Source organism: Nicotiana sylvestris, chromosome 9, assembly GCF_000393655.2.
Source record: "Nicotiana sylvestris chromosome 9, ASM39365v2, whole genome shotgun sequence".
Lineage (NCBI taxonomy): Eukaryota > Viridiplantae > Streptophyta > Magnoliopsida > Solanales > Solanaceae > Nicotiana > Nicotiana sylvestris.
In genome coordinates, this window is record NC_091065.1 from 4,053,293 (window position 1) to 4,078,880 (window position 25,588).

A 25,588-nucleotide genomic window follows, 5' to 3' on the forward strand; every position below is an offset into this window, starting at 1 on the left:
ATCATGCATCTTTGAAAGTAGCCGGAGCATTGCACAAACCAAATAGCATCTGGCTAAAGGCGAAAGTTCCATAAGGGCAAGTGAATGTCGTTTTCTCTTGATCCTCCAAGGCTATGTTGATTTGGTTGTAGCCGGAATATCCATCAAGGAAACAATAGAATGATCTTCCCGCTAGCCGATCAAGCATTTGATCAATAAAAGGCATAGGGAAATGGTCTTTGCATGTGGCACTGTTGAGCTTCCGATAATCCATACAAACCCTCCAACCGGTCACCGTTCTTATTGGGATGAGCTCATTTTTTTCATTTTCAATTACGGTCATGCTTCCTTTTTTCGCCACACATTGCACGGGCTCACCAAAGAACTATCAGCAATAGGGTAGACTACCCTGGCATCCAACCATTTACCCTGGCATCCAACCATTTGATGATTTCTTTCTTTACCACCTCTTGCATTGACGGGTTCAACCGTCATTGATGTTCCACACTTGGTTTCGTCTCACTCTCCAATTGGATTTTGTGCTCGCAAATTCCCGCGGGAATCCCTCAGATGTTTGCAATTGTCCATCCAATGGCTTGCCTATGCTCTTTCAAGACTTCCAACAATTGTTCTACCTGCATATCATTCAATAAAGAAGAAACAATTACCGGTAAAGTATCATTTGAGCCAAGAAATTTATACCTCAAGTGTGGTGGAAGTGGTTTGAGCTCTAGTTGCGGTGGTTTGATAATTGAAGGCTTTGCGGGTGGAGTGGCTCTATTCTCCAAGTCGAGAGAGAGCTTTGCCAGAGCATACGTGTAGGGCCCAAGCCCCTCTAATGCATTTACCGATTCCATATACCCCTCCATATATTCACCATCAAAGTTCATCAAAATAGCCGCCAATGCCTCGCCGAGGCATTGTTCTTCCATTTTCATTACAACCGCATCCTCTACTTCATCAACAACATTGATCACCGAGATGCTTTCATACTCATGCGGTAGTTTCATACCCTTGCTTGCTTAGAATGTAACCTCTTCGTCATTCACACGGAATTTGATCTCATTCTGTTCCAAATCCATTAGTGCTCTTCCCGTGGCAAGGAATGGTCTCCCTAAGATGATAGGGATCTCTTTGTCAACCGCACAATCAAGGATTACGAAGTCGGTGGGTAAATGAAATTTTCCCACCTTCACAAGTACATCATCAACAATTCCCACCGGTCATTTGATGGAATGATCAGCCATTTGCAATCTCATACTTGTGGGCCTTGGCATACCTAATCCTGCTTTCTTGTAAATGACAAGAGGCATCAAGTTGATGCTAGCTCCATTATCGCAAAGGGCTCTTACAAAATCATGTGCCCCAATCGTACAAGGAATGGTGAAAGCTCCCGGGTCTTCTTTCTTTTGAACGGTGGATGTTGCAATGATAGAGCTAATTCGGTGAGTCACATTCACCACTTCATTTTTGGTGGTTTTCTTCTTGGTTATCAAATCTTTCAAATACTTAGCAAAACCCGACATCTCTTGAAATGCTTCCACAAATGGAATATTCACCGATAATTGCTTGAGAATGTCGTAGAACTTTTCGAGTTTGCTATCATCAGCCTTCTTAGCGAGTCTTTGAGGAAATGGAGGAGGAGGTCTAGGAATAGGTGGAAGAGTTTTTGGTGTCTCTTTTACCTTTTCCTTTACCCTTCCCGGTTCTCTTTTTGCACTTGCATATCTTCCGGAATCTTCTCAATTTCAACAACACTTGGCTCTTCAACCTCAACCCCTTGTCCGGACGCTTCTACTTCAACCACTTGTTCACCCCCTCCTTGTAGTACCTTCCCACTCCGAGTAGTAATTGCCATGACATGAGAAGTTGGACCACTCCCACTACCCTTGGGGTTCGCAATTGTGTCACTTGGAAGTGTCCCTTTTTGCTTTGGATTTTGCTCCCTAGAAAGGTCTCTCATTTGCATCTCCAATTTTTGAATGGATGCGGTATGAGAACCAACAAGCTCGATCATATTCCTCATAGAAGTGTCCGACTTCTCTTGATTTTGCAACACCCGTTCAAGCATGCTTTCCAACTTAGACTCACTTGAGGAACCTTGATGTGAATATTGACCCTTTGGGGGAACATAAGGGTTTGAACTCCGATTTGGGAAGTTGTTGTTGTTGTTCCAAATACCTTGATTTGAGCCGCCTTGGTCATTTCTCCACTGTTGGTTGCCTTGCCCTTGCGGGTGAGGCTTCCATTGATTCTGTTGTCCTTGACCTTGGTAATGTGGCCTTTGATATCCACCTTGAGAGTTGTTGACATAGTTTGCTTAATCAAAATCCTCATTTGATATAGGTTGCACATCCTCAACCACATTTACCTTCTTCGTTTGGCTTTCGGTGAACATCTTTGTCAACACATTGACATTTGTAGCAAGCCCTGCAATCACTTGATCTCTCTGTTGATTTTCCTTGATCTCGTTGCTCAAGGAAGGAGAACCATATGTAATTCCACCTGTGGTGTCCTCGGAATGCCATGCTTGATTATGCTTTGCCAATTTGTCAAGTATTTGTGTCACCCTTGCGAATGATTTGTCCATGAAAGATCCGTCAGTTGCATTCTTGACTATAGATTGGTTCATCGGATCCAAGCCCATGTAGAATTTTTCCAACAAGATAGAATCCGAAAAAAACATGATTGGGAGACCTCACCAAATATAATTTGAATCGATCCCATGCCTCATGTAGATGTTCACCCGGTACTTGCTTGAAAAAGAAGATTTTATCCCGGAGCTCAGATTTCTTACTTTGCGGGAACCATTTAGCTAAGAATGCTCGGACAAGTTCGGGCCAAGAATGAATAGAGTTTGGTGGAAACTTCTGAAGCCATTTCCTTGCGTCCCCATATAGTGAGTACTTGAAGCACCTCAACCTTAGAGCATCATCCGAGACATTGTTCTTCTTATGCATCGCACACACACCTAAGAAGGTTTTGAGATATTGTGCCAGATCAACATCAGTGGAATTCCTGAAAAACCCCTCCACTTTGAGCATAAGGATTAGACCATGTTCCACCTTGAAAGTTGCAGCGCCAACAGCCGGAGGTACAATAGTATTTGTATCCTCAATATACTCCTCTATGCCCGCAAAAGGATTTTCTTGCATTTTCGCCTCCATTTCTTCTTCATATTCGGCCAACACCAAGCAAAACAAGCAAAGTGTGATGGAATAGACTAAGATGTAAAGTAAAGCACACACTAATTAGTAATTTCAAAACCGTATTCTCCGGCAACGATGCCAAAATTTGATACACTCAAATTACACTTTAATAAATAGTGTAAAGCGGTCGATGTCAAATATAATAACCCAATAAGGTTGGGGTCGAATCCCACAGGGAATAGGTGTGAAAAGGTTACTCAAATAGTGTGTTACTTCACTCAAGTCGTAGTTCTATTCTGTTAATGGTAACAACAGTATGAAATGATTTTGGTTTGAAGTAATGACTAATTGTAATGTTGAGAATGTAAATAATTTGATTAGAAAAACCAAAGTTGTGTCCCCTTTAATGAAGTGTAATGCTATCAGTGTTAATATGATATATTTCTAATGAAAGGTCTATTTTTGATATGCAAATGATGTCTAAATGACTACTCAATATTTTCCAATAGTTGGATAGTATTTCCTCTTTATGATTTTTCCAAATATAAAAGAGTTGCAATTAAGAACAATCAATATATGCAAAATAAAACCCACTTATTCCTAAGCGATTCTATTAAACAAGGTTTAAAGCCTTGAGTCTTTGATATTACTTCTACCAAATTCTAACCCACTTTCCAAGCAAAGCAAGAATTTAATGACACTTGTTGATGTTTGCAACCACCAACAATAAATGAAGAATGAGAAGTAAATAAATATCAACCAACCATTATATATATATTCAATGTTAAACACCCATTAACTTAACACCCATTTAGGGTCCACAACCTTAGTATTTAAAGTTAGTTACTCATACTAAAATACAAAAACAAGAGAATATTAAATGCCATAAAGCTTACAAAGTGAAAGATTCTTGACCCAAAAGCTTCCAAAAGAGAGGAATATTAAAGCCTTTTATTATAGTCTCAAAGTCAGACAAGATGAGCCCACAAAACCTCAATAAATCTATTTATAGAGGGCCAAAATTCAGGACAAAAAACAGACAAAAATGCGCTTTCAGGTTAAATATGCGACCACATATCTGTCGCATAACAGACATGTGGTCTGCATTCTCTTCATGCCCATCGCATTTCGGAACCCTAGTTTTCAGGCCGTCATCGCATTGTTGATTTGCGGTCCGCATTCCAGATATGCGATTGCAATTTGCGTCGCATTTTCTACCATCAACATTTCTCTCCATGAGTTTGCGGTCCATTATGCGGTTCGCAAACCTATTATGCAATCCAATTCTGGACCGCATTTCTTGTACTGGAATTTGGCCAACATTCTATTGTGGTTTGCGATCCTTTGCACATTATGTGGTTTGCATGTAGGATTTGCAATCGCATCTTGGACCGCATTTCTACATTTATGCTGCATTTTGCTCTTTTCTTGTCTTTTTATAGCTTTTTGCTTTCATTCCATGCTCTTAGGTCCTTAAACCTCATGTACTGCAAAAACACTAAAATTACATAAGTATATGAGATAATTGTATTCAAAACAAGCTAATATCTAAGCAATTCACATTGAAATGTGCCAAAATTCTCAGGCACATCAACACCCCCAACTTAGACTCTTGCTTGTCCTCAAGCAACTAAAGCGACACTATCCTATTCTTGACTCCATCTAACAGATATGAAATAATAGTGACTGGGGACGGTATCTGTTGTCAGTACTGCAAGCATGCAGTTCTCAATTGTTTACCCTTCCTGGATAATCAATATTTACAAAGAACTAATCAACTTGTGAAACTTTGAGCCTCGACCAATTTGACAAAATGTTACCCTCAGCTGAGTGCACTTGTATTTGATTCCAAAAGCTCAACTTCTGTCCAACCTCACAGTTTATGTGCCCTCACTAGAAAGAAAGTCCCAAAATCACAATATCTATAATGACAACAAAAAGGGACGAATTCACAAATACACTCACTCTCAAAAAGAGTTTCAAGTGTTACGACATACCATACCATACCATACCATACCATACCATACCATACCATAGGCTTGCCCTTATTTTAATTCGTCGCTTAATTCTAAACACACTCGGTTGGAGATCCCATAAGGACTTTTTAAGCTCGAATGTAAGTTTAGGGAAGGGTCGGATAAGCATTTAGGTTCAAGTGACTGCACCCTCCTTGAACACTCATCACCTTTTTCTTTCTTGTTGCTATTTGCTTCTTTTCAAACCACCTAACCTTTATCAGCATCAACTTTTTCACCATTTAGCCACCTTAAATACCCCTTCAATTCTTTTCACGACTCCATATATATATATATATATATATATATATATATATATATATATATATATATATATATAGACAACAACTTCTTTTTTTTTCTCTTGCCAATTTTATATAAATATTTTTTTCTATGCCTTTGGAGCTTGAGTAGTTTCACACTTTGATGTATACTTTTCTACATTCACTGTACAACCTAGCCCATTTCCGGCTTGACACCACATTCCCAACTTAGGGTTTTAGCTTCATTCTTAATGCTCAAGGAGGGACGGGTTCAAAAGAGGGAATTATTTCACAAAAAAGGAAAGGTTTGTAATGAGGTAGTCAAAGAAAAGGTTAAAGGCTCAAATGGGGTGACTAGTGATACTATCTGTACAATTGGTGGCTTGAAAGGCTAACTGGTTTTCCAAAAATCACAAAGACCGCCTAAGGTCATTTCTCCAACCAAATATAATTATTATAAGCATCGAAAAACCAACCAGGTAAGTTCTAGATGGTAGAAGCAAACACAAGAATTATTTACACAAAGAACTCACACACATGGCACACGAACTGTTTGGCTTGCATAGTTTGAAGCCCTCAAGTCAACACTTGGCAACTTAAAGCTTTCATTATATATACATGTATAACTCTAGGTAGACACAGAGTCACAGAGCGAGCCTCAAGTTCACATAGTTGATATATCTTTTTTTTTATGAATGGAAGGGTATAGACTATATACAAACACACATGCTTGAGACTAGACACTTACACCAAACCGGTCAACATGTTTCATTCTACTGTCCCGGTTCTACTTTTACACCCTTGGAAAAGAACAGCGAAGAAAAACCAAGGGGAATTCATTGCTAAGTACTAAAGATGGACAAGTATCTACTTGATTTTGTTGTTTTTTTATTATACACAAGGATAACATAACTCATGTACTGAAAGCAATATATACAAACTCATGAATTACACAACATAACTTATGTGCGAAAATCACAAAATACTAATATATACAGAATCACAGAATACACATGAGTACATACAAAATCATAAACATGTACAACAGTTGCTAATGTCACAAAAGTATATACAAGGCTACCACCCCCAACTAAAAGGCATGCATTGTCCCCAATGCATAAGAACATAGAATAGAGTTAAAGGGGCTCCCTGAGGTGCACTAAGCGCTATGGGAGTCGTCAGCCGGCTGAGTGATGGTGGGGTTGCCTTCTGATGCTGAAGCTGGGACCGATGAGATCTCGGCCTGAGGAGGGACCTCCACTGATGGAGGAGGGATCTCTGGCTGGCCCAATACTGGATCTAGGGCTGTGAGCTACTATCCTCGCCCGCAAATATCTGAATAGTACACTCGGACTATCCGTTTTTCAAAGGGTAAATCCTGTGCTCAACTCCACTTAAGTACCTAACCTATGCTGTACGGCCCTCTAGAATCGTATTGTCAATTGCATACCTCAGTAAGACATGATGGATACCGGTATGCCATAAATCCTGACATTCTCGTGAATATAATCTCAAGCCAGCTGCTGGAAAGAATAGGTAGTCATCACCGGAATGAAATGAGCCTATCCACAATCACCCAAACTGCATCAAACTTCCGCTAAGTCTGTGGAAGCCCAACAACGAAATCCATAGTGATTCACTCCCATTTCCACTTCAGAATCTCCAACTTCTGAAGCAATCCACATGGTCGCTGATGCTCATACATTACCTGCTGGTAATTTAGACACCAAGCTACATATTCCACTATGTCCTTCTTCATTATCCTACACCAGTAATGCTTCCTCAAGTCCCAATACATCTTCACAGCACCCAGATGAATGGAGTACCACGAACTGTAAGCCTCATGGAGAATCATCTCACGCAAACCATCCACATTGGGCACACATAGCCTTCCCTACATCCTCAGTGCGCCATCATCTCCAATAGTGATCTCCTTAGCATCACCGTGCTGAACCGTGTCCTTACGGACAAGTAGATGGGGTCATCATACTGACGCTCCCTGATACGATCATAAAGAGAAAATCGAGAGACCACACAAGCCAACACTTGACTCGGCTAAAAAATATCCAATCTAACATAGTGGCTGGCTAAGGCCTGAACATCCAATGCCAATGGCCTCTCTGCTGCTGGTAGATATGCTAAGCTCCCTAAACTCTCCGCCCGACGACTTAAAGCATCGACCACCACATTGGCCTTTGTACAAAATGGTGATATCATAATCCTTAAGCAGCTCCAACCACCTCCGCTGGAACAAGTTAAGATCATTCTATTTGAACAGATGCTGCAAACTCCGGTGATTGGTGTAGATCTCATAAGGGACATCATACAAATAGTGCCACAAAATCTTCAAGGCATGAACAATAGCTACTAACTCAAGGTCGTGGATATGATAGTTCTTCTCATGCACCTTCAGCCGTTTGGATGCGTAGGCAATCACCCTACCGTCCTGCATCAACACCGCGCCGAGACAGTTATGTGACGCATCACAATATACTGTATAAGACCTAGAACCTATAGGAAATACCAATACTAGGGCTGTAGTCAAAGCTATCTTGAGCTTCTGAAACCTCTCCTCACACTCCTCTGTCCACATGAACCGAGCACCCTTCTGGGCCAACCTGGTTATAGGTGCTGCAATAAATGAGAAACCCTCTACAAATCGACGGTAATACCTCGCCAAACCAAGAAAACTCCGGATCTCCATAGCTAAGGACGCTCTGGGCCAACTCTGCACTTCTTCAACCTTCTTTAGATCCACCTTGATCCCATCACCCGATAATATATGACCCAAGAATGCCACCGAGTCTAGCCAAAACTCACACTTGGAAAATTTTGCATATAACTTCTTTTCTCTCAAGGTTTGAAGCACGGTACTCAAGTGCTGCTCATGATCCTCTTAAGTCCGGGAATACACCAGAATGTCGTCAATAAACACAATGACGAATGAGTCAAGATAGGGTTGGAACGCATTGTGCATAAATGCTGCTAGGGTATTGGTCAGCCTAAATGACATCACAAGGAACTCGTAGTGACCATACCAAGTCCCGAAAATAGTCTTCGGGATTTCTGGCTCCCGAATCTTCAACTGATGATAGACTGAACGTAAGTCAAACTTGGAAAACACCTTGGTACCCTGTAACTGATCAAATAGGTCATCGATACGAGGCAATGGATACCTGTTCTTCACTGTAACTTTGTTCAATTGGAGATAATCAATGCATATACGTATATAACCATCATTTTTCTTCACAAAGACTGGAGCACCCCAAGGTGACACAATGGGCCTAATGAAGCCATTATCAAGCAATTCTTGTAACTGCTCCTTCAATTCCTTCAACTCAGAAGGAGCCATACGAAATGGAGGAATAGAGATGGGCTGAGTTCCCGGCAACAAATCAATGCCAAAATCAATATCTCTATCGGACAACATGCTCGGAAGATTAGTTAGAAATATATCTGGAAATTTCCTCACTACTAGGACTGACTCAACTGTAGGGGTATCAATACTGACATCTCTCACATAAGCTAGATACGTGTCACACCCCTTCTCAACCACTAGTTGAGCTTTAAGAAATGAAATAACTCTGCTGAGAGTATACTCTAAGGTAACTCTCCACTCTAATCGCGGTAATCCTGGCATTACCAGTGTCATGGTCTTGACATGACAATCAATAATAGCATAATGGGACGATAACCAATCCATGCCCAAAATAATATCAAAATATACCATACTGAGCAATAATAAATCGGTTCTGGTCTCAAAACCACTAAGAACCACCAAACACGACCGATACACACGGTCTACAACATAGAATCTCCCACAGATGTAGACACATAAATAGAAGAACTCAAAGAATCACGGGCTACACACAAATATGAAATAAAATAAGAGGACACATTGGAATAAGTGGAGCCTGGATCGAATAAAACAGACAAATCTCTATGACAGACCGGAACAATACTGTAATAACATAATCGGAGGCAACTACCTGTATACGAGTAGGAAGAGCATAATATCTGGCCTGGCCTCCCCCTCTAGGGTGACCTCGACCTCCCCGACCCTCCACCTCGAGATGGATGAGCATGTGGGGTGGTAATTGGTGCTGTAATCATAGCTTGAGGACCCGGTGGAGCACACGGTGCCTGAGAAGTCTGTGGAGGTGCACCCTTCCTAAGTATGGGGTAATTCCCTCACCATATGGTGAGTGTTTCCATACTCAAAACAAGCTCTCAGAGGGCGTGGATGATGTGACTGGCTCAAACCAGGTCTGCTAGACTGAGCGCTAAAAACACCGAGTGCAGAAGGTGCACTAGATACTAGCGGTGCATAATAAGGCTCCTGAGGCCTAGAAGGGGCCAGAATACAACATGCGGCTGGAAGAACTAAATGAATAGGGCGACTCACATAGCCCCTACCATGACGAACTACAGCTGGGGCACGAGTACCACTATAAGTGGCAAACTCTCGAGACCTCTTAGCCTCCGTCTCCCTCTTTCTCCCTCCCCCTCTCTCTCTCTCTCTCTCTCTTCTAAGCAAGCTTACCCTCCAACCTCCTAGCAATACTCATAACCTGTTGGTAAGAAATATCCATCTCCAACTCCCGGGCCATGCTAAGCCTGATACTGGGGTGAAGTCCCTCAATAAACCAACAAACCCAATCTCGAAATGTGGAAACCAAGGCTGGTGCATGCCGGGCCAAATCACTAAAGGCAACTGCATACTCTGACACAGTCATAGCACCCTAGCACAACTACTCAAACTCCACGCGCCATGTGACCTCTGAGACTCTGAGGAACATGCTTCCTCAAGAATATATCCGAGAACTGAGTCCATGTAAGTGAAGCTTCCTCAGCTGGACTACCCAACTCATAGGCATGCCACCATTGATAAGGTTCTCCTCAAAGCTGGAATATAGTAAAAGAAACCCCACACGACTCTGCTACACCCATAGTACGGAGAATACGGTGACACTCCTTCAGAAAGCATTGGACATCATCTACTGCCAATCTACTGAATGTAGGAGGGTGGAAATTCTTATACCTCTCAAGTCTGAGCTGCACCACCTCAGAAACTGTTGCACTAGCCTCTGGCTAAGCTGGAGCTACCAACTGTATCGGTATAATCTCTAGAACCCGGTTGAACTGAACCCGCTGCTCTGGGGTACGGGCGGCAAAGTCTGTGCTCCTCCCCCAGCCTGAGATGTGGTAGGAGCAAGTGGAATCAATCCAGCCTGAGCTAAGGTGGTGAACATGCTTAGAAACTGGGACATAGTCTCATGGAGGGTTGGTGAAACAACGGGTACCTCAAGTGCCTACCCTCTAGTTGGAGCTATTAGGGGCTCCTCTGTAGTAGCTTGTGTGGGTGCTCTGGCTGCACTACATGACCGTCCTCAACCTCTACCCCGGCCCCAGCCTCTCGCGGCTCTAGCAGGGGGCATGGGTGCCTGGTCATCAAACCTGTCTGTATGTTTCCTCACCATCTGTGAGAGAATAAAATATAAAAGTTTAGAATTTTGAATTGAATAATTTTTTCACGGCAAGGAATCAAAGAAGTGTAATTTTTTCCTAACAGTTTCATAATCTCTCGAAGATAAGTACAAACATCTCCGTACCGATCCACGAGACTCTAATAAACCGGCTTGTGACTCAGGACACCTATAAACCTTGAGCTCTAATACCAACTTGTCACGACCCAATTCTCCCTCCGTAATATAACGTGACAACACCTAGTCTTTACGACTAGGTAAGCCTAACAAATTGCAGAAAAACAGAAATAAAAGTAAAATTAACAATAAACTGCAACAATATAGTAAAATAGATGATAAGATGCTGCTCGACATGTGCAAAACCCAACACTTGAGTATACACAGTATGTCTCCCAAAATCTGGTAGTCATAAGTCACAAGCTATAGAAATGTACTAATGTCTTTATACACTAGAATCAAAGTAAAATATAGAAAGAAGGGAATAGAAGGGGACTCCGAGGTCTGTAGACGCGACAGATGTACCTTGAAGTCTCCGTCCAGCAATAAGCTCTCTCAGCTAATAGTGGGGCTGATAAGAAACACATGGATCTGCACACAAAACATGTGCAGAAGAGTAGTATAAGTACACCACAATGGTACCCAGTAAGTGCCAAGCCTAACCTCGATAGAGTAGTGACGAGGTCAGGTCCGACCCTACTAGGATATAATAATAAGATAAATGATATAATAAAATGAAGTAAAATAGAGAATTTAACAGAAATAATTCACAGAGAAATAACAACACAACACAATGAGATAACAACAGGGGCGCTCCCGAGATACTGTCTCATAGTCCAAAAAGTAAATACTCAATAGGGGATATCCCGAGATACCGTCTCGTAGTTCCAAAAGTAAATATGCGAGGAGATCTTCAGAGGTACCGCCTCGTAGTCTCAAAAGTAAATATGCGAGAAGATCTCCTGAGGTACCGCTTTGTAGTCTCAAAAGTAAATGTGTAGGGGGATCTCCCAAGGTACCGCCTCGTAGTCCCAAAAGTAAATATGCAGGGGGACCTCTCGAGACTCTGCCTCGTAGTCCCAAAAGTAAACACACAACCCAAATCTGTGAAGAAAGCAGTTAACAAGAAGAATTTTACAGCTAAGGTTGATATAATTCAAGTAAAGGCAGGAATTCAACTAACCATGCAGCACAGAATTCAAATAAGTATTTAAGACATGTAGACATGCAAAACTAGGCTAAACGGGGTAACTACACATGCTAGTATAACTCAATAAAGGTATAACAGGTTATTACTTAGTGAAAAATTGGGTTTTACAATAATTAGCCCATGTACGCACTCGTCACCTCGCATACACGGTACTCACATATCACAAAAGTATTACAACAGTACCAAATCCTAAGGGGATTTCCCCACACTAGGTTTGGTAAGCCACTTACCTCGAACCAAGCGTAATTAATCAGTAAGAATGCCATTTCCTCGATTATCCGACTCCAAATAGCCTAGATCTAGACAAACACAATTACATATCATAAATACAACTATAATAGACTAATCTAATTAATGAAATCAAGACTTTAACAAGAATTTTAAAAATATTCTAAAAGGCCTCCCTGGGCCCACGTCTCAGAATCGGGTAAAAGTTACAAAATATGAGCACCTATTCACTCACGAGTTCACTCGTACCAAAATTATCCAAATCCAATATCAAAATCCGAATCAAAACTCAAAAACTTAATTAAAGAACTTCCAACCTTTCCCCCCGAATTTCTCAACCAAAATCCTTAATTAAATGATGAAATCAACTATAGATTAGTGGAATATAACCATAAACGAGTTAAGAATTGTTACCCATAGGTTCTCTTTGAAAAACCCTTGAATTATTGCCTCCATACGAGCTCTCAAAGTGCCAAAATTGAAAATGGGATAAAACCCTCGAACTTAGCCTTTTCTGCCCAGCGATTTTGCTTCTACAAGCTTCCAGTTGCACCTGCTACGCCGTACTTGTGGAAATTCCATCACTGGTGCAGAATTGACTTAAGATACTCGAGTTTGCTTTTTTAATCATGCGTCCACACCTACATGTGCGCACCTGCGGACAATTGTCAGCTTCTGCAAAAACCTCCCCCAGCTCGACCTTCGCTTCTGCGATCACCTCTCCGCAAAAGTGGCTTCGCTTCTGCGGTCCCTTTGTCAAGTCATAATTGACATTACATAACTACTCCATCTTCCGTAATTGGAATTTGACCTCGATATCAAGAAGTTCACTTCTGGTCAAACTTCCCAAAAATTCAACTTTCGCCATTTCAAGCCTAATTTAGCTACAGACCCCCAAAACACAATATGGACATGTTGCTAAGTTCAAAATCACTCAACGAAGCTAACAGAACCAACGAAACTTCATTCCAGAGTCATCTTCACACAGTTCCAACTGCAATGAAAAATCTTAGAACTTAAGCTTTCGTTTTAGGGACTAAGTATCCCAAATCACTCTAAAACCACAAACGGAACCTCCTGACAAGGCACATAAGCAGAAAAAGACACGGGAAAAGTAATAAATAGGGGATCAGGGCTATTACTCTCGAAATAACTGGTCGAATTGTTACAATAAAAGTATGGACACCTTCTTTTCCCTTTTCACCACTCTGCCCCACAAGAAATTTCCATGGAAAAGCAAAACAGTCCGCACAAGTCTTTCACCTTTTAGTCACATTAACCCTCTAAACGTTTCCATAAATATTCAAAAATATATCAATAAAGTTACCTGCCCATGTCTTGCTATAAAGTTCCCAAAATTCTATGCCATGCAAGTACTATTCAAAGGCCCCTCATTTCACCAAAGATAAGTCATTCATATCAAGCCATAAATTTTCCCAGGTTCTAGGCCATGCAAGTACTATTCAAAAGTCCCTTATGTCATCAAAGAAAATTCATTCATGTCAAGCCATGTATTTACCCAAACCCAATGACATACAAATACTATTTATGGGTCCTTTTGCCATCATCCCTGTCTTGTCCAAACCAAAAATCAAAATCCAAGGCTATACAATTTGTTTTTTAGTTCATGATCATGATTTTATGCTTTGTCCATTAGATAAATAAGAGTCTTACATTGTAAGATTTTTTATGTTTGTCGTACTTTTTTTATGTAACTTGTACTATGTAATTAAATAAGGGACTAACATGTACTAGCTGTCCATCTCCTAAAAATAGGACCCTTTGTAGAAGTTGGAGATCATCGTATGTACAACCTATCTTATATCTAACCTAGTCCTCTTGTAAAAACTCTCGTATAATAAAATGTCTTCTTCTTGCTAAGTCTCTTATAGTTTCTTCCCCAAAATATGGGGATATGGCTGGTTTATATTTGAATGTACAATCTCGAATTACTTTAAAAGTTGAGTAAGATTGCTTTAGAATTTGAGGAAGATTGCTCTAGTAGTTGAGGAAGATTGCTTTAGTAGTTGAAAAAGATTGCTTTAGTAGTTGTTGCATTAGGAGGGAAAGACTTTTTCGAGTTCGCTAATGACGGCCTAGTTGTGGCGAATGACGCCTTTTGTGAGTCTCCAACATCCCCCCTAGTGGGGAAAATATTGTACAAATAATTCAACCACTGCTAAGGTGATTCAATCTCTACCGGGATTTGTAGGGATCGATAAAATACTATAGTATAGATTAAATTACTAGAATAGAGATTGGATTACCTTCGTTGGGATTGGATTACCTAAGTAGAGATTGGATCACCTTAGCAACAGTTGAATTATTCGCACAAAAGTCTTCCTACAAGGGGGGTGTTGAAGGCTCACAAAAGGCGTCCCTCACCACAACTAGGCCGTTAACAGCGAAACCGGAAAACCCTTTCACTCCTAATGCAACAACTACTAAAATAATCTTTCTCAACTACTAAAACAATCTTATTCAACTACTAGAGTAATCTTCCTCAACTACTAGATCAATCTTCTTCAACTACTAAAGTATTTTGGGACTCTACACTCAAATATAGACCCCCTATATCCCCATGTTTTAGAGGAATAAAGTATAAGAGACTTAGCTAGAAGAAGACATTTTATTACATAAGAGTTTTTACAAGACCTCACTTGTGGGAAACTACTGAGTATGTTGTTGTTGTTGTTGTTGAAGAGTTTTTACAAGAGAACTAGGTTGGACATAAGATGATCTCCAGCTACTGCAAAGACTCCTATTTATAGTATATGGAAATTTAATACATGTACTACCTTTATTTATTTACATAATAAAAGTGGCATAAAGCATATACGACAAACATAAAAAGTCTTACAATGTAAGACACTTATTTGGCTAATAGATAAAGCATAAAAGCATGATCATGAACTAAAAATCAAATTTCATGGCCTTGGGTTTTTGTTTTTGGTTTGGACACGACTTTTCATTGATGACAAAAGGGGCCTGTGAATAGTATTTGCATGGCATTGGGTTGGGTAAATTTATGGCTTGACATGGATGACTTTTATTTGATGACATGAGGGACCCTTGAATAGTATTTGCATGGAATAGAACTTGGAGACTTTTATGGCTTTACATGAATAACTTTTCTTTGATGACATGAGGGACCCTTGAATAGTACTTGCATGACATAGAACTTTGGGAACTTTATGGCAAGACATGGATAGACAACTTTATTGATACATTTTTTTTTATTTTTATGGTAACTTTTGGTGGGTTAAAGTGACTAAAAGGTGAAAGACTTATGAGATTTTTTTGCTTTTACATGGTAAGTTCTTGTGGGGGTAGAGTGGTAAAAAGGGAAAAGAAGGCGTGTATACTTTTATTTTTTTAAATAGGTACTTAAGAGGCGAAAATGGTTTAAGACACTTGTGCAAATTTTTAGTTTTAGGGAAAAGGTGAATTATGGAAGGGTAGTTGGCTAAAAGGGTTTAGAAGAGTTATGCAAATTATTTTTTGGCTCATGATTATGTATTATGCTTGTCTTCAACCCTTATCGCCTTCACTTTTTCTATGGCTGACGGAGCAATTGGAAGATCCATTTAAAACTAGATAGGAGGATATGATCAAGGAAATCAAGTAACTACCATTACTGCGACTTCCTTGACCTTCCAAGAGGAGTTTCGCGTGCTGCGAGAATATATTGATCGTAGATTAGAAGAAATGAATCTACGTATAGATTTTCTTAATACAAGCAGGAGGCCAAGGGCTGAAGTTGGGGATTTTTCCCAAGCATCACATGCTGAAGGACGTGACAATGTTCGTCCACGTCACTGACAAGCCATTTTCGAACACACCGAGGATGAAGAAGAAGATCTTGAGTTGTTCAATAGGGGTAAATGATATCAACAACATCAACTGAACAATGATTTCCTCGGGATGAGGAGTTTCACCTAAAGATAGATCTTCCTACTTTTGATGGCAATCTGAATATTGAGGGGTTCATGGATTGGATTGCAGAAGTGGATAAATTCTTTAACTATAAAGAGATTCCTAAGGAGCATAGTGTCAAACTAGTAGCCTACAGAATAAAGGGTGTAACATTCTCTTGGTGGGAATGTCTACTTGACACAAGATGTCGTGAAGGAAAGGGTCGAGTTCGTACTTGGTATCAAATAAAGAAACTGCTCAAGGGTCGATTTTTGCCCCCAGATTATGAGCAATATTTTTCATGCAATATCAACAGTGTGGCCAAGGTGACAGATCTGTGCATGATTATACTACTAAATTCATGAGGCTTGCTGAACACAATAATTTGATAGAGTTTGATAACTAACAAGTAGCTAGATATATTAATGGATTAAAGCCCGCAATCTAGGAAAGGATTGGTGTACAAATGTTGGCAAATGTTTCCAAAGAATGAAATATGGCATTAAAGGCAGAGCTGATGATACAAGAGAAGGATAAGATTGGAGTAGGAAGAATCACTTTTTGTCCGCACCAACGTTTGTTGACCAGGATGCACCCATCTATAATTCCCAAAAACAAGCAGAAAATTTTTTCTAATGATAGAGCTTCTGGGAAAAGACTAGAGAATAGAGCACACAAGCAAACACAAGCGAATCCATATGCTAGACTAACTACTGGAAAGCGCTACGGTTGTCCTCAAACTGGGCATAACTCTAGTGATTGTCCACAGAGGAAGGAAATCAACATAATAGAGTGGGGAGAACACATAAAAGATGGTGAAGAGGGTGATGAATTCATATGTAAGGCCTGATGGTGATAATGATGGCCATAATTTTGATGAAAGACAGATCTATGTAGTTAGAAAAACGATGCTAGTCCCAAAGAAGGAAGAAATGACTCAACGCCACTTACTCTTTCACACTAGGTGTTCAATTAAAGGCAACATTTGTAACTTGATAATTGATGGTGGTAGTAAAAAGATTATCACTGCAAAGAGAATAGATGCTACAGTTACTAGTGGAGAAACATCCAAATCCTTACAACATTAGATGGATCAAAACAGTAGGAAATATCCAAGTAACAGAAAGATGTAGAGTTTCTTTCTCAATTGGGAACTACAAAGATGAAGTGTACTGCAATGTGGTAAACATAGATGTATGTCATCTATTATTTGGTAGGCCTTAGAAGTTTGACAAGGATGCTCACCATTTTGTATGAATGGCATCAGCAATGAGGAATATTAAAGAAGCTATGTTCCCGAAATCAATCCTTTTGGATCCTAGACAAAGAACTCCTAATCTATAGTGTGAATTCCATGGGGCTCATGGCCAAAGGACTGGGGACTGCCAGCATCTTCGAGAAGAAGTGGCAATGTTGTTGAAGAGTGGTAACCATAGAGATCTCTCAAGAGACCGCACCAAGAACAACTATGGGAGAAGCCTGGATAATGTAGAGCCATCAAACCGGTAGCGGGGCCACCCGGGATAAAAAACAACATGATTTTAAGAGGAAATGAAATCAATGGGGTAACATTTTTGACAACAAAGAAGACGAAGATATCAGTTCCTCATGGAAAGAGGATCCGCGAAGTCTAAGAAGATTACATCACCTTCATTGAGGAAGATGCTGATGGACTTCTTCTCCCGCACAATAATGCTCTTGTAATTTCTCTTAATGTTTTCGGTTTCAAAATTAAGCGTGTTTTGGTTGATCCAGGAAGTTCAGCCAATATCATATAATGAAAAGTCTTGGAGCAAGCGAAGTTAATCAGAAACATAATTTTGTGGCAAATATCCTAGATGGCTTCAATCTAACAAGCGTGACAACCTGAGGAAAAATTCTGTTATTACCCATGTCGAAGGTGTAATGAAGACTACCCTGTTCAAAGTGGTATATGGTGACATGGGTTATAATGTAATCCTCGGAAGGCCGTGGATACCTAAAATGAAGTTCGTGCCTTCAACCTACCATAAATTGTTGAAGTTTCCAACACTAGAAGGGATCAAACAGATCAAAGGTGATCAACCGACTGCAAGGGAGATGAACGTAGTAACCGTTTTCAGCAGCAATGTCAAAGAAACCAGGAAATAGTTACTACATGAACCAATGCCTTCTCCCTTTCCAATTCTAGATGATAAATACGAGGAGTCATCAGAATTATAATAGGTGCCGAGGTATTTTCATGTACAAAGGAGACGGATGCAACCAAGTCAACCACAGAAGAGCTCGAGCAAGTTGCTTTGTTCGAAAAGTTTTTGGAAGGGAAATTCCATTTAGCAAAAGGGTTGAGTCCTGAACTCTAGTTAAAACTTATAGATTTTCTTAAATATAAAGTTTATTGCTTTCCTTTGTCGCATTCATATATGACATGTATTCCATTGGAGATGGTGGTCCAAAAATTGAGTCTGGATCCAAACTTCCCTTTGGTAAGACAGATTCAACGACCGATAGTAGAGGTCAGAAACAGGTTTGTTACGGAAGAGGTAACCTGATTACTTAACATCAATTCAATTTGAGAGGTAAAGTAATCGGATTGACTAGCTATCATAGTAGTAGTGCCTAAGAAGAATAACAAATTTAGGATGTGCGTAGACTATAAGAATTTGAATAAGGCATGCTCCAAAGACTCTTTACCATTCCCAAACATTGATCAAATGATTGGTGCTACGGCCGGGAACGAGTTTATGAGTTTTCTTGATGCTGAGTCTCGAAATACTTTAGCAGTTGACGAAGATTGCACTAGTAGTTAAGGAAGATTGCTCCAATATTTAAGGAAGAATATTTTTCCATGGTAATTTCTTGTGGGGTAGAGTGGTGAAAAGGGAAAATAAAGTGTGCATACTTTTATTTTTTCAAATGGGTATTTAATAGGTGAAAATGGTTTAAGACACTTGTGCAAATTTTTATTTTTAGGGAAAAAGGGAATTATGGGAGGGTAGTTGGCTAAAATGGTTTAGAAGACTTATGCAAATTATTTCTTGCCTCGTGATTATGTATTATGCTTATTTTTAACCCTTTTAGCCTTCGCTTTTTAGATCTTGTGAAATATTTCTTTGCGTGCGGATGATCTTCCTCTATAATCCCTACTCTTTTACCTTTCTTCTTCGGCGACGAAGTTTCAGCATCCCCATTTAAATTGATCTTTTTCTGCTGGATCAATGTCATAGGGGTTTGGTGAATCTTCGACAATTTCCCTTTATTCGTTAAGTGTCGCCTTAACCATTTGCTAATGCGGGTGAGTGGAAGAATAATTCCAGCTTCCTTCCTCTCCTGGCCATATTTCCTCCGGAAGGTACTTATTTTGCTGAAAAATGAGCCTCTGAGCTTCGATGTACTCCTTTTCCATTGCTAGGATTGTGATTGGATAATGAAACCAAAAGTACACCATATGCATTGCCTTGATAGTTCTTTTGATCACATTGAATGGCCCGTGGAACATGAATATTTTGACTTCACGAGAATGAAAATGATGAACCCAATAATTTTGAGGTTTGAACCACAACAAAAATATTTTTAGGAAAGGATCAAGATTGTCAAAGTCTCAGAAATCATGGCAGTTGAATTCCATGAGAATGTGGTATTGATGACAGAGATACCAAAAGAACCATAAGAGCTCATGTGAATAATTTTTGGCCTGCGGTATGAACACCTGGCAAAATAGATATTCCGGATTAACACCAAAAGGTCTAGTATGGAACCTCTGTAGTTTCAAAAAACCTGGAGTTCATAAAATACCCGCTGCCCTAATAGGATGGACGGATCAAGAGGATCCGAAAAATAAAATAACTCTGGCGAGTGATGTAATGATGAAGAACCTGGCTGTGGCACATGTGAGAACATGCAAATTTGAACTGTTGATTTATTCTTCTTCACGTGCTTTTGTTTTTGAAACCTTTTGGAACATTCACATGGCCTTAAAAGGAAATCATTAAGAAAGTTATCTTTTCCTTTCAAATGATTGACCTAAAGCTTGTAGGGAGAGAACCGCTGAGCCTATCTGAGAATTTGCCAATTTGGAATGATCTTTGGATTTAGCTAGAGCATCCTGAGAAAAGCTTTCATATCCATCTCAATAAGAAACTCTGAGTGAATTAGGAAAAAATATGAACCTTTTAATCCCATTTTTTACTGCAATAATCACCTTGAAAGTGGAATGATAGTGTTGTTCAACATCCTTGAATCTTCTACTGGAGTACCCACATACTTTTCTCTGACCATTTTTTCACTAACAAAATCGCGCACCAATATTCATTGCTGGCATCTATCTGAAAATGTTTTTTTCATTTAGGGAATGTGTAAAGATTTGAAAATTTTTGACAACTCTTTTATTTTTTTAACTACATCACTTTGCTCTTTGCCCCATGGCAAGACATTCTTCTCACATAATTTATTATTCCCTAAAACTGCTATATTTGCTTTGTCATGAAACCAGTATCGACAAACTTGAGAAGTTCCTGAGAAATATGAGTACCTGGAGTTTATTCTCCATTGGAAAAATTCCCCAAAAACTAAATTTCATTTTTTTCCAAAAACCATTTTTTGGTCGAAAGTATGATGCAATTTTTTTCAATGATGCAGAATGATTGAGCAACCTAATGTGCTCCTCCAAAGTATCACTGAATAGTAAAATAACATCAATATAAAAACGTGGTGTGTGGAGGATGGGATGAAATATTTTTATCATGGCCTTTTGAAATAAATATGGAGCAGTTCTTAAACCGAAAGGCAAGACTTCCTACTAAAAATGGTGATCAGGAATGCAAAAACCAGTTTTTTCTCTATCGTCTAGGTGGATTCCCAACTTCCAAAAGCCTAATTCGAGTTCAAACTTAGAAAAATATTTTTCCATGGAAAGTTGGGAAAAAAAGGTAAGCTTATTCGGGATGGGAAACTTGTCATCCAGAAGAAAATGATTGAGTAGATGATAATTAATTACCAATCTCAATTTACCTCTTGTTTGCTCGGCTCTTTTATTGACATAAAATGCTTCGCACGCCCATTGTGAATTTGATGGCTCAATGAGATCAAAATCCAGTAGTTCTTGGCACTATTTTTTTTGCAAGTTGAATGTGGTCGAGATTCATACCAGAATGACTTGCATTTATAGTATTGATTAACTCATTTTTCTTGAAAGGAAACTTGTTGAAGAACTCTTTATTTTTCCATAAAGGATTGTCACATTCAAATAAAAATTCAGTGTGAGATTCTGTACATGAGTGTTGTGTGACTTGTGCTTTAATTTCCCTGACTTGATCTTCTTATGTGAGCTAGAACAATCTTAGGACTACATAATATGGCTTGAATTATTTTTTGAATACTATCTCATTGGCTTTGATCTGGAGTTTGTACTGTAAAACCCTATAAATGTCAAAACCAATAATCAAATACTTACCTGGGACATCTGACCTAATCAATTTGGTCATGTACGTCAGTACTGGGAAGAATTTGATAGTGATCGTATGCTTTGTCAGGACAACTGTGGTCAGAATTTCATTTTAGGTTGTGTTAAAATTCTTGAAGTACAATACCTCGATACTTCTCTAGAAAGATCACAATATTAATGAGCGAGGATGCTGTTCCTCTGTTAAAGAAAGCTATGACATGTGTTGGTTTGTCCCACTTGGATGCAAACACATTGATTTCTGCTTACGAGATCACCATGATGCTGCAGATATCCTCTTTCACCTTTGGATTTGCTTATGAAATTTGGTAATGATCATCAACATATTCCTCATAAACATCTGCGGAAAAGAGAGTCTCTTCTGTGGGATCATCTTCAAGTAAGAAAACTGATTCAAGGTCGTTATCCTCAGTGAAGTGAGTGTCTGTGTAATCTGTAATTTTAGAGAGAATTCTAATAGACTACTTGGATTGCGGGCAGTTCCTCGTAAAATGTCCTATTTTACTACAAATTAAATAGGCTCTATTTTTGCTTGCATTACCCAGCCTTCTCCTTTTGAAGTATTTTGTTTTCCTTCTGAACCTGGACTTGTCGCTTGAGAATTTTGACAACCCGAACCTTTTGAACTTCTTCCTTTGCGCCTGGCATGAGCAATCTTTCTTTCATGTAATAAATCTGATATGTGACAAGCACTATCTAGTGATGGATCATTCTTCATTAAATATTTTAGAGCAGATCTTTTTGCATAGATATCATTAACAAAATAAAAAATGGTTTGCCTAATGTAACCAACAACAAAATGGATTCATTCCTGAATGATTGGCTTTTGTTGGATTGATTTTTTCATTCTTCTTGAAAGAGAGCTTGATAAAAAACTCTTCGTTATTCCATAAAAGAGCTTTTCCCTTTCTCATAAAATCCTTGTTAGATTCAGCACATGAATGCTCAATGAGATTTTGTTCAGTCTCCTTGATTTGTTCGTTGCTGATGATTTCGAATAGCCTTGGAATTTTATAATAAGGTTTGCACTACTTTTTAAAGGTTATCCCGTTAGCCCTAATCTGGAGTTGATCTTTTAGTTGTCTGAAAATGTCAAATCCAACAATAAGATCTTTTCCTGTTACATCAGAGCGGATCATCTTGGTTCTGTACTTCAATCCTGGAAAGAACTCAATTGTGACCGGATGCTTTGTAATAATGGTGGTAGTCAGGATTCCATTTGATGCAATGTTGAAATCCTTAAAGTGAGGCACCCAATGATCTTTAGAGAGAACATCAGGGTTCATGAGTGAACAAGCAACTCCAGTGTCAATGAAAGCGATGAATCGAGTTGGTTTATCCCATTGGGATAAATAAACCTTGAGTTCCACTTGAGGGATGACTACAAGAGCATTGATCTCCTCTTGGGATTTGGCCACCGGTTCTAAAATTTGGTAGTGGTCATCACCATGATCTTCGTATATATCAAGAGAGAATAACATTTCTTCAGTGGGTTCAACGTCCATAGAGAATATGGACTCGAGGTCCTCTTCCTTTTCGAGATATATGCCAGTGTAATCTCCAATCTCTTCTAGGAGTTTGATAGATTTCCTCGATTGTGGACAATTTCTTGCAAAATGTCCGATCTTGTGGCAAATAAAGCATATGTTCTTTTTATGAAAATTCCCTAGCCTCCTTTGTCTGAAATATTTTGTGCGCCTCTTGGACCTTGATTTCCCATATGGACTTCTTGGCCATCTAAACCTTCTGAATCCTCTCCGTCGCCTAGATGTGTGGCAGGAACATCTTGATTCGGTGATCAGATCAAATTTGCGGCATACTTTGTCAAGAGCTAGATTGTGTTGGATAACTTGTTTTAGGATAGAGTGCTTCGTACAAATGTCATCCAATGCGACAAAAATAACTTGCCTGATGTAGCCGTCTTGTGGAGTTGTTATAGACTGAAACGTTTCTTTAATGATGGTCATGGTTCGACTTGCTAACAACTTTGGAAGGGAAGAGACAAAGGCTTGCTTCAGGTTGATACTCTTAACCTGCTGGTAAGAAATATCCATCTCTAACTCTCGGGCCATGCTAAGCCTGATACTGGGGTGGAGTCTCATAAATTGACAAACCCTATCTCGAAATGTGGAAACCAAGGCTGGTGCATACTGGGCCAAATCACTAAAGGCAACTGCATACTCTGACACAGTCATAGCACCCTGGCACAACTACTCAAACTCCACGGGCCATGCGGCCTCTAAGACTCTAAGGAACATGCTCCCTCAACAACATGTCTGAGAACTGAGTCCATGTAAATGAAACTTCCTCAGCTGGACTACCCAACTCATAGGCATGCCACCATTGATAAGGTTCTCCTCAAAGCTGGAATGTAGTAAAAGAAACCCCAGTCGACTCTGCTACACCCATAGTAGGGAGAATACGGTGACACTCCTCCAGAAAGCACTGGGCATCATCTTCTGCCAATCTACTGAATGTAGGAGGGTGGTAATTCTTATACCTCTCAAGTATGAGCTGCACCACCTCAGAAACTGCTGCACTAGCCTCAGGCTAAGCTGGAGCTACCAACTGTATCAGTATAATCTCTGGAACCCGGTTGACCTAAACCCGCTGCTCTGGGGTACGGGCGGCGGGAGTTTGTGCTCCTCCCCTGGCCTGAGATGTTGCAGGAGCAAGTGGGATCAATCCAGCCTGAGCTAAGGTGCTAAACATGCTTAGAAACTGGGACATAGTCTCATGAAGGGTTGGTGCAGCAACGGGTACCTCAGATGCCAACCCTCTAGCTGGAGCTATTGGGGGCTCCTCTGTAGTAGCTTGTGTGGCTGCTCTGGCTTCACTAAATGACCGTCCTCGGCCTCTACCCCGGCCCCGACCTCTCGAGGCTCTAGCAGGGGGCATGAGTGCCTGGTCATCAAACCCGTCTGTATGTTTCCTCACCATCTATAAGAGAATAAAATATAGAAGTTTAGAATTTTGAATTCAATAATTTTTGTACGACAAGGAATCAAAGAAGTGTAATTTTTTTCCTAACAGTTTCATAACCTCTCGAAGATAAGTACAAACATCTCCGTACCGATCCACGAGACTCTAATAAACCGGCTTGTGACTCAGGACACCTATAAACCTAGAGCTCTAATACCAACTTGTCACGACCCAATTTTCCCTCCGTAAGATAACGTGACAGCACCTAGTCTTTACGACTAGTTAAGCCTAATAAATTGCAGAAAAATAGAAATAAAAGTAAAATTAACAATAAACTGCAACAGGATAGTAAAATAGATGATAAGATGCTACTCGACATGTGCAAAACCCAACACTTGAGTATACACAATATGTTTCTTAAAATCCGGTAGTCATAAGTCACAAGCTATAGAAAACTACTAATGTCTCTATACACTAGAATCAAAGTAAAATATAGAAAGGAGGGAATAGAATGGGACTCCGAGGTCTGCGGACTCGACAGATGTACCTTGAAGTCTCCGTGCAGCAATAAGCTCTCTCAGCTAATAGTGGGGCTGATAAGAAACACATGGATCTGCACACAAAACATGTGCAGAAGAGTAGTATAAGTACACCACAACGGTACCCAGTAAGTGCCAAGACTAACCTTGATAGAATAGTGACGAGGTCAGGCCCGACCCTACTAGGATATAATAATAAGATAAATGATATAATAAAATGAAGTAAATAGAGAATTTAACAAAAATAATTAACAGAGAAATAACAACACAACACAATGAGATAACAACAGGGGCGCTCCTGAGATACCGTCTCATAGTCCTAAAAGTAAATACTCAATAGGGGATATCCCGAGATACCGTCTCGTAGTCCAAAAAGTAAATATGCGAGGAGATCTCCATAGGTACCGCCTCGTAGTCGTAAAAGTAAATATGCGAGAAGATCTCC

At 39.8% G+C, this 25,588-nt stretch overlaps 1 protein-coding gene across 1 annotated transcript; it reads right to left on the bottom strand.

Annotated features, from left to right (window-relative positions):
• Positions 1-1,001: 1,001 nt before the first annotated feature.
• On the bottom strand, positions 1,002-2,292 carry LOC138877186 (uncharacterized). The gene is made up of 4 exons (XM_070156777.1): positions 2,161-2,292; positions 1,677-2,098; positions 1,259-1,626; positions 1,002-1,093 (listed from the first exon to the last, which is right to left on the bottom strand). The coding sequence occupies exons 1-4, from the start codon at positions 2,290-2,292 to the stop codon at positions 1,002-1,004; spliced, it is 1,014 nt and encodes a 337-aa protein (XP_070012878.1).
• Positions 2,293-25,588: the final 23,296 nt, after the last annotated feature.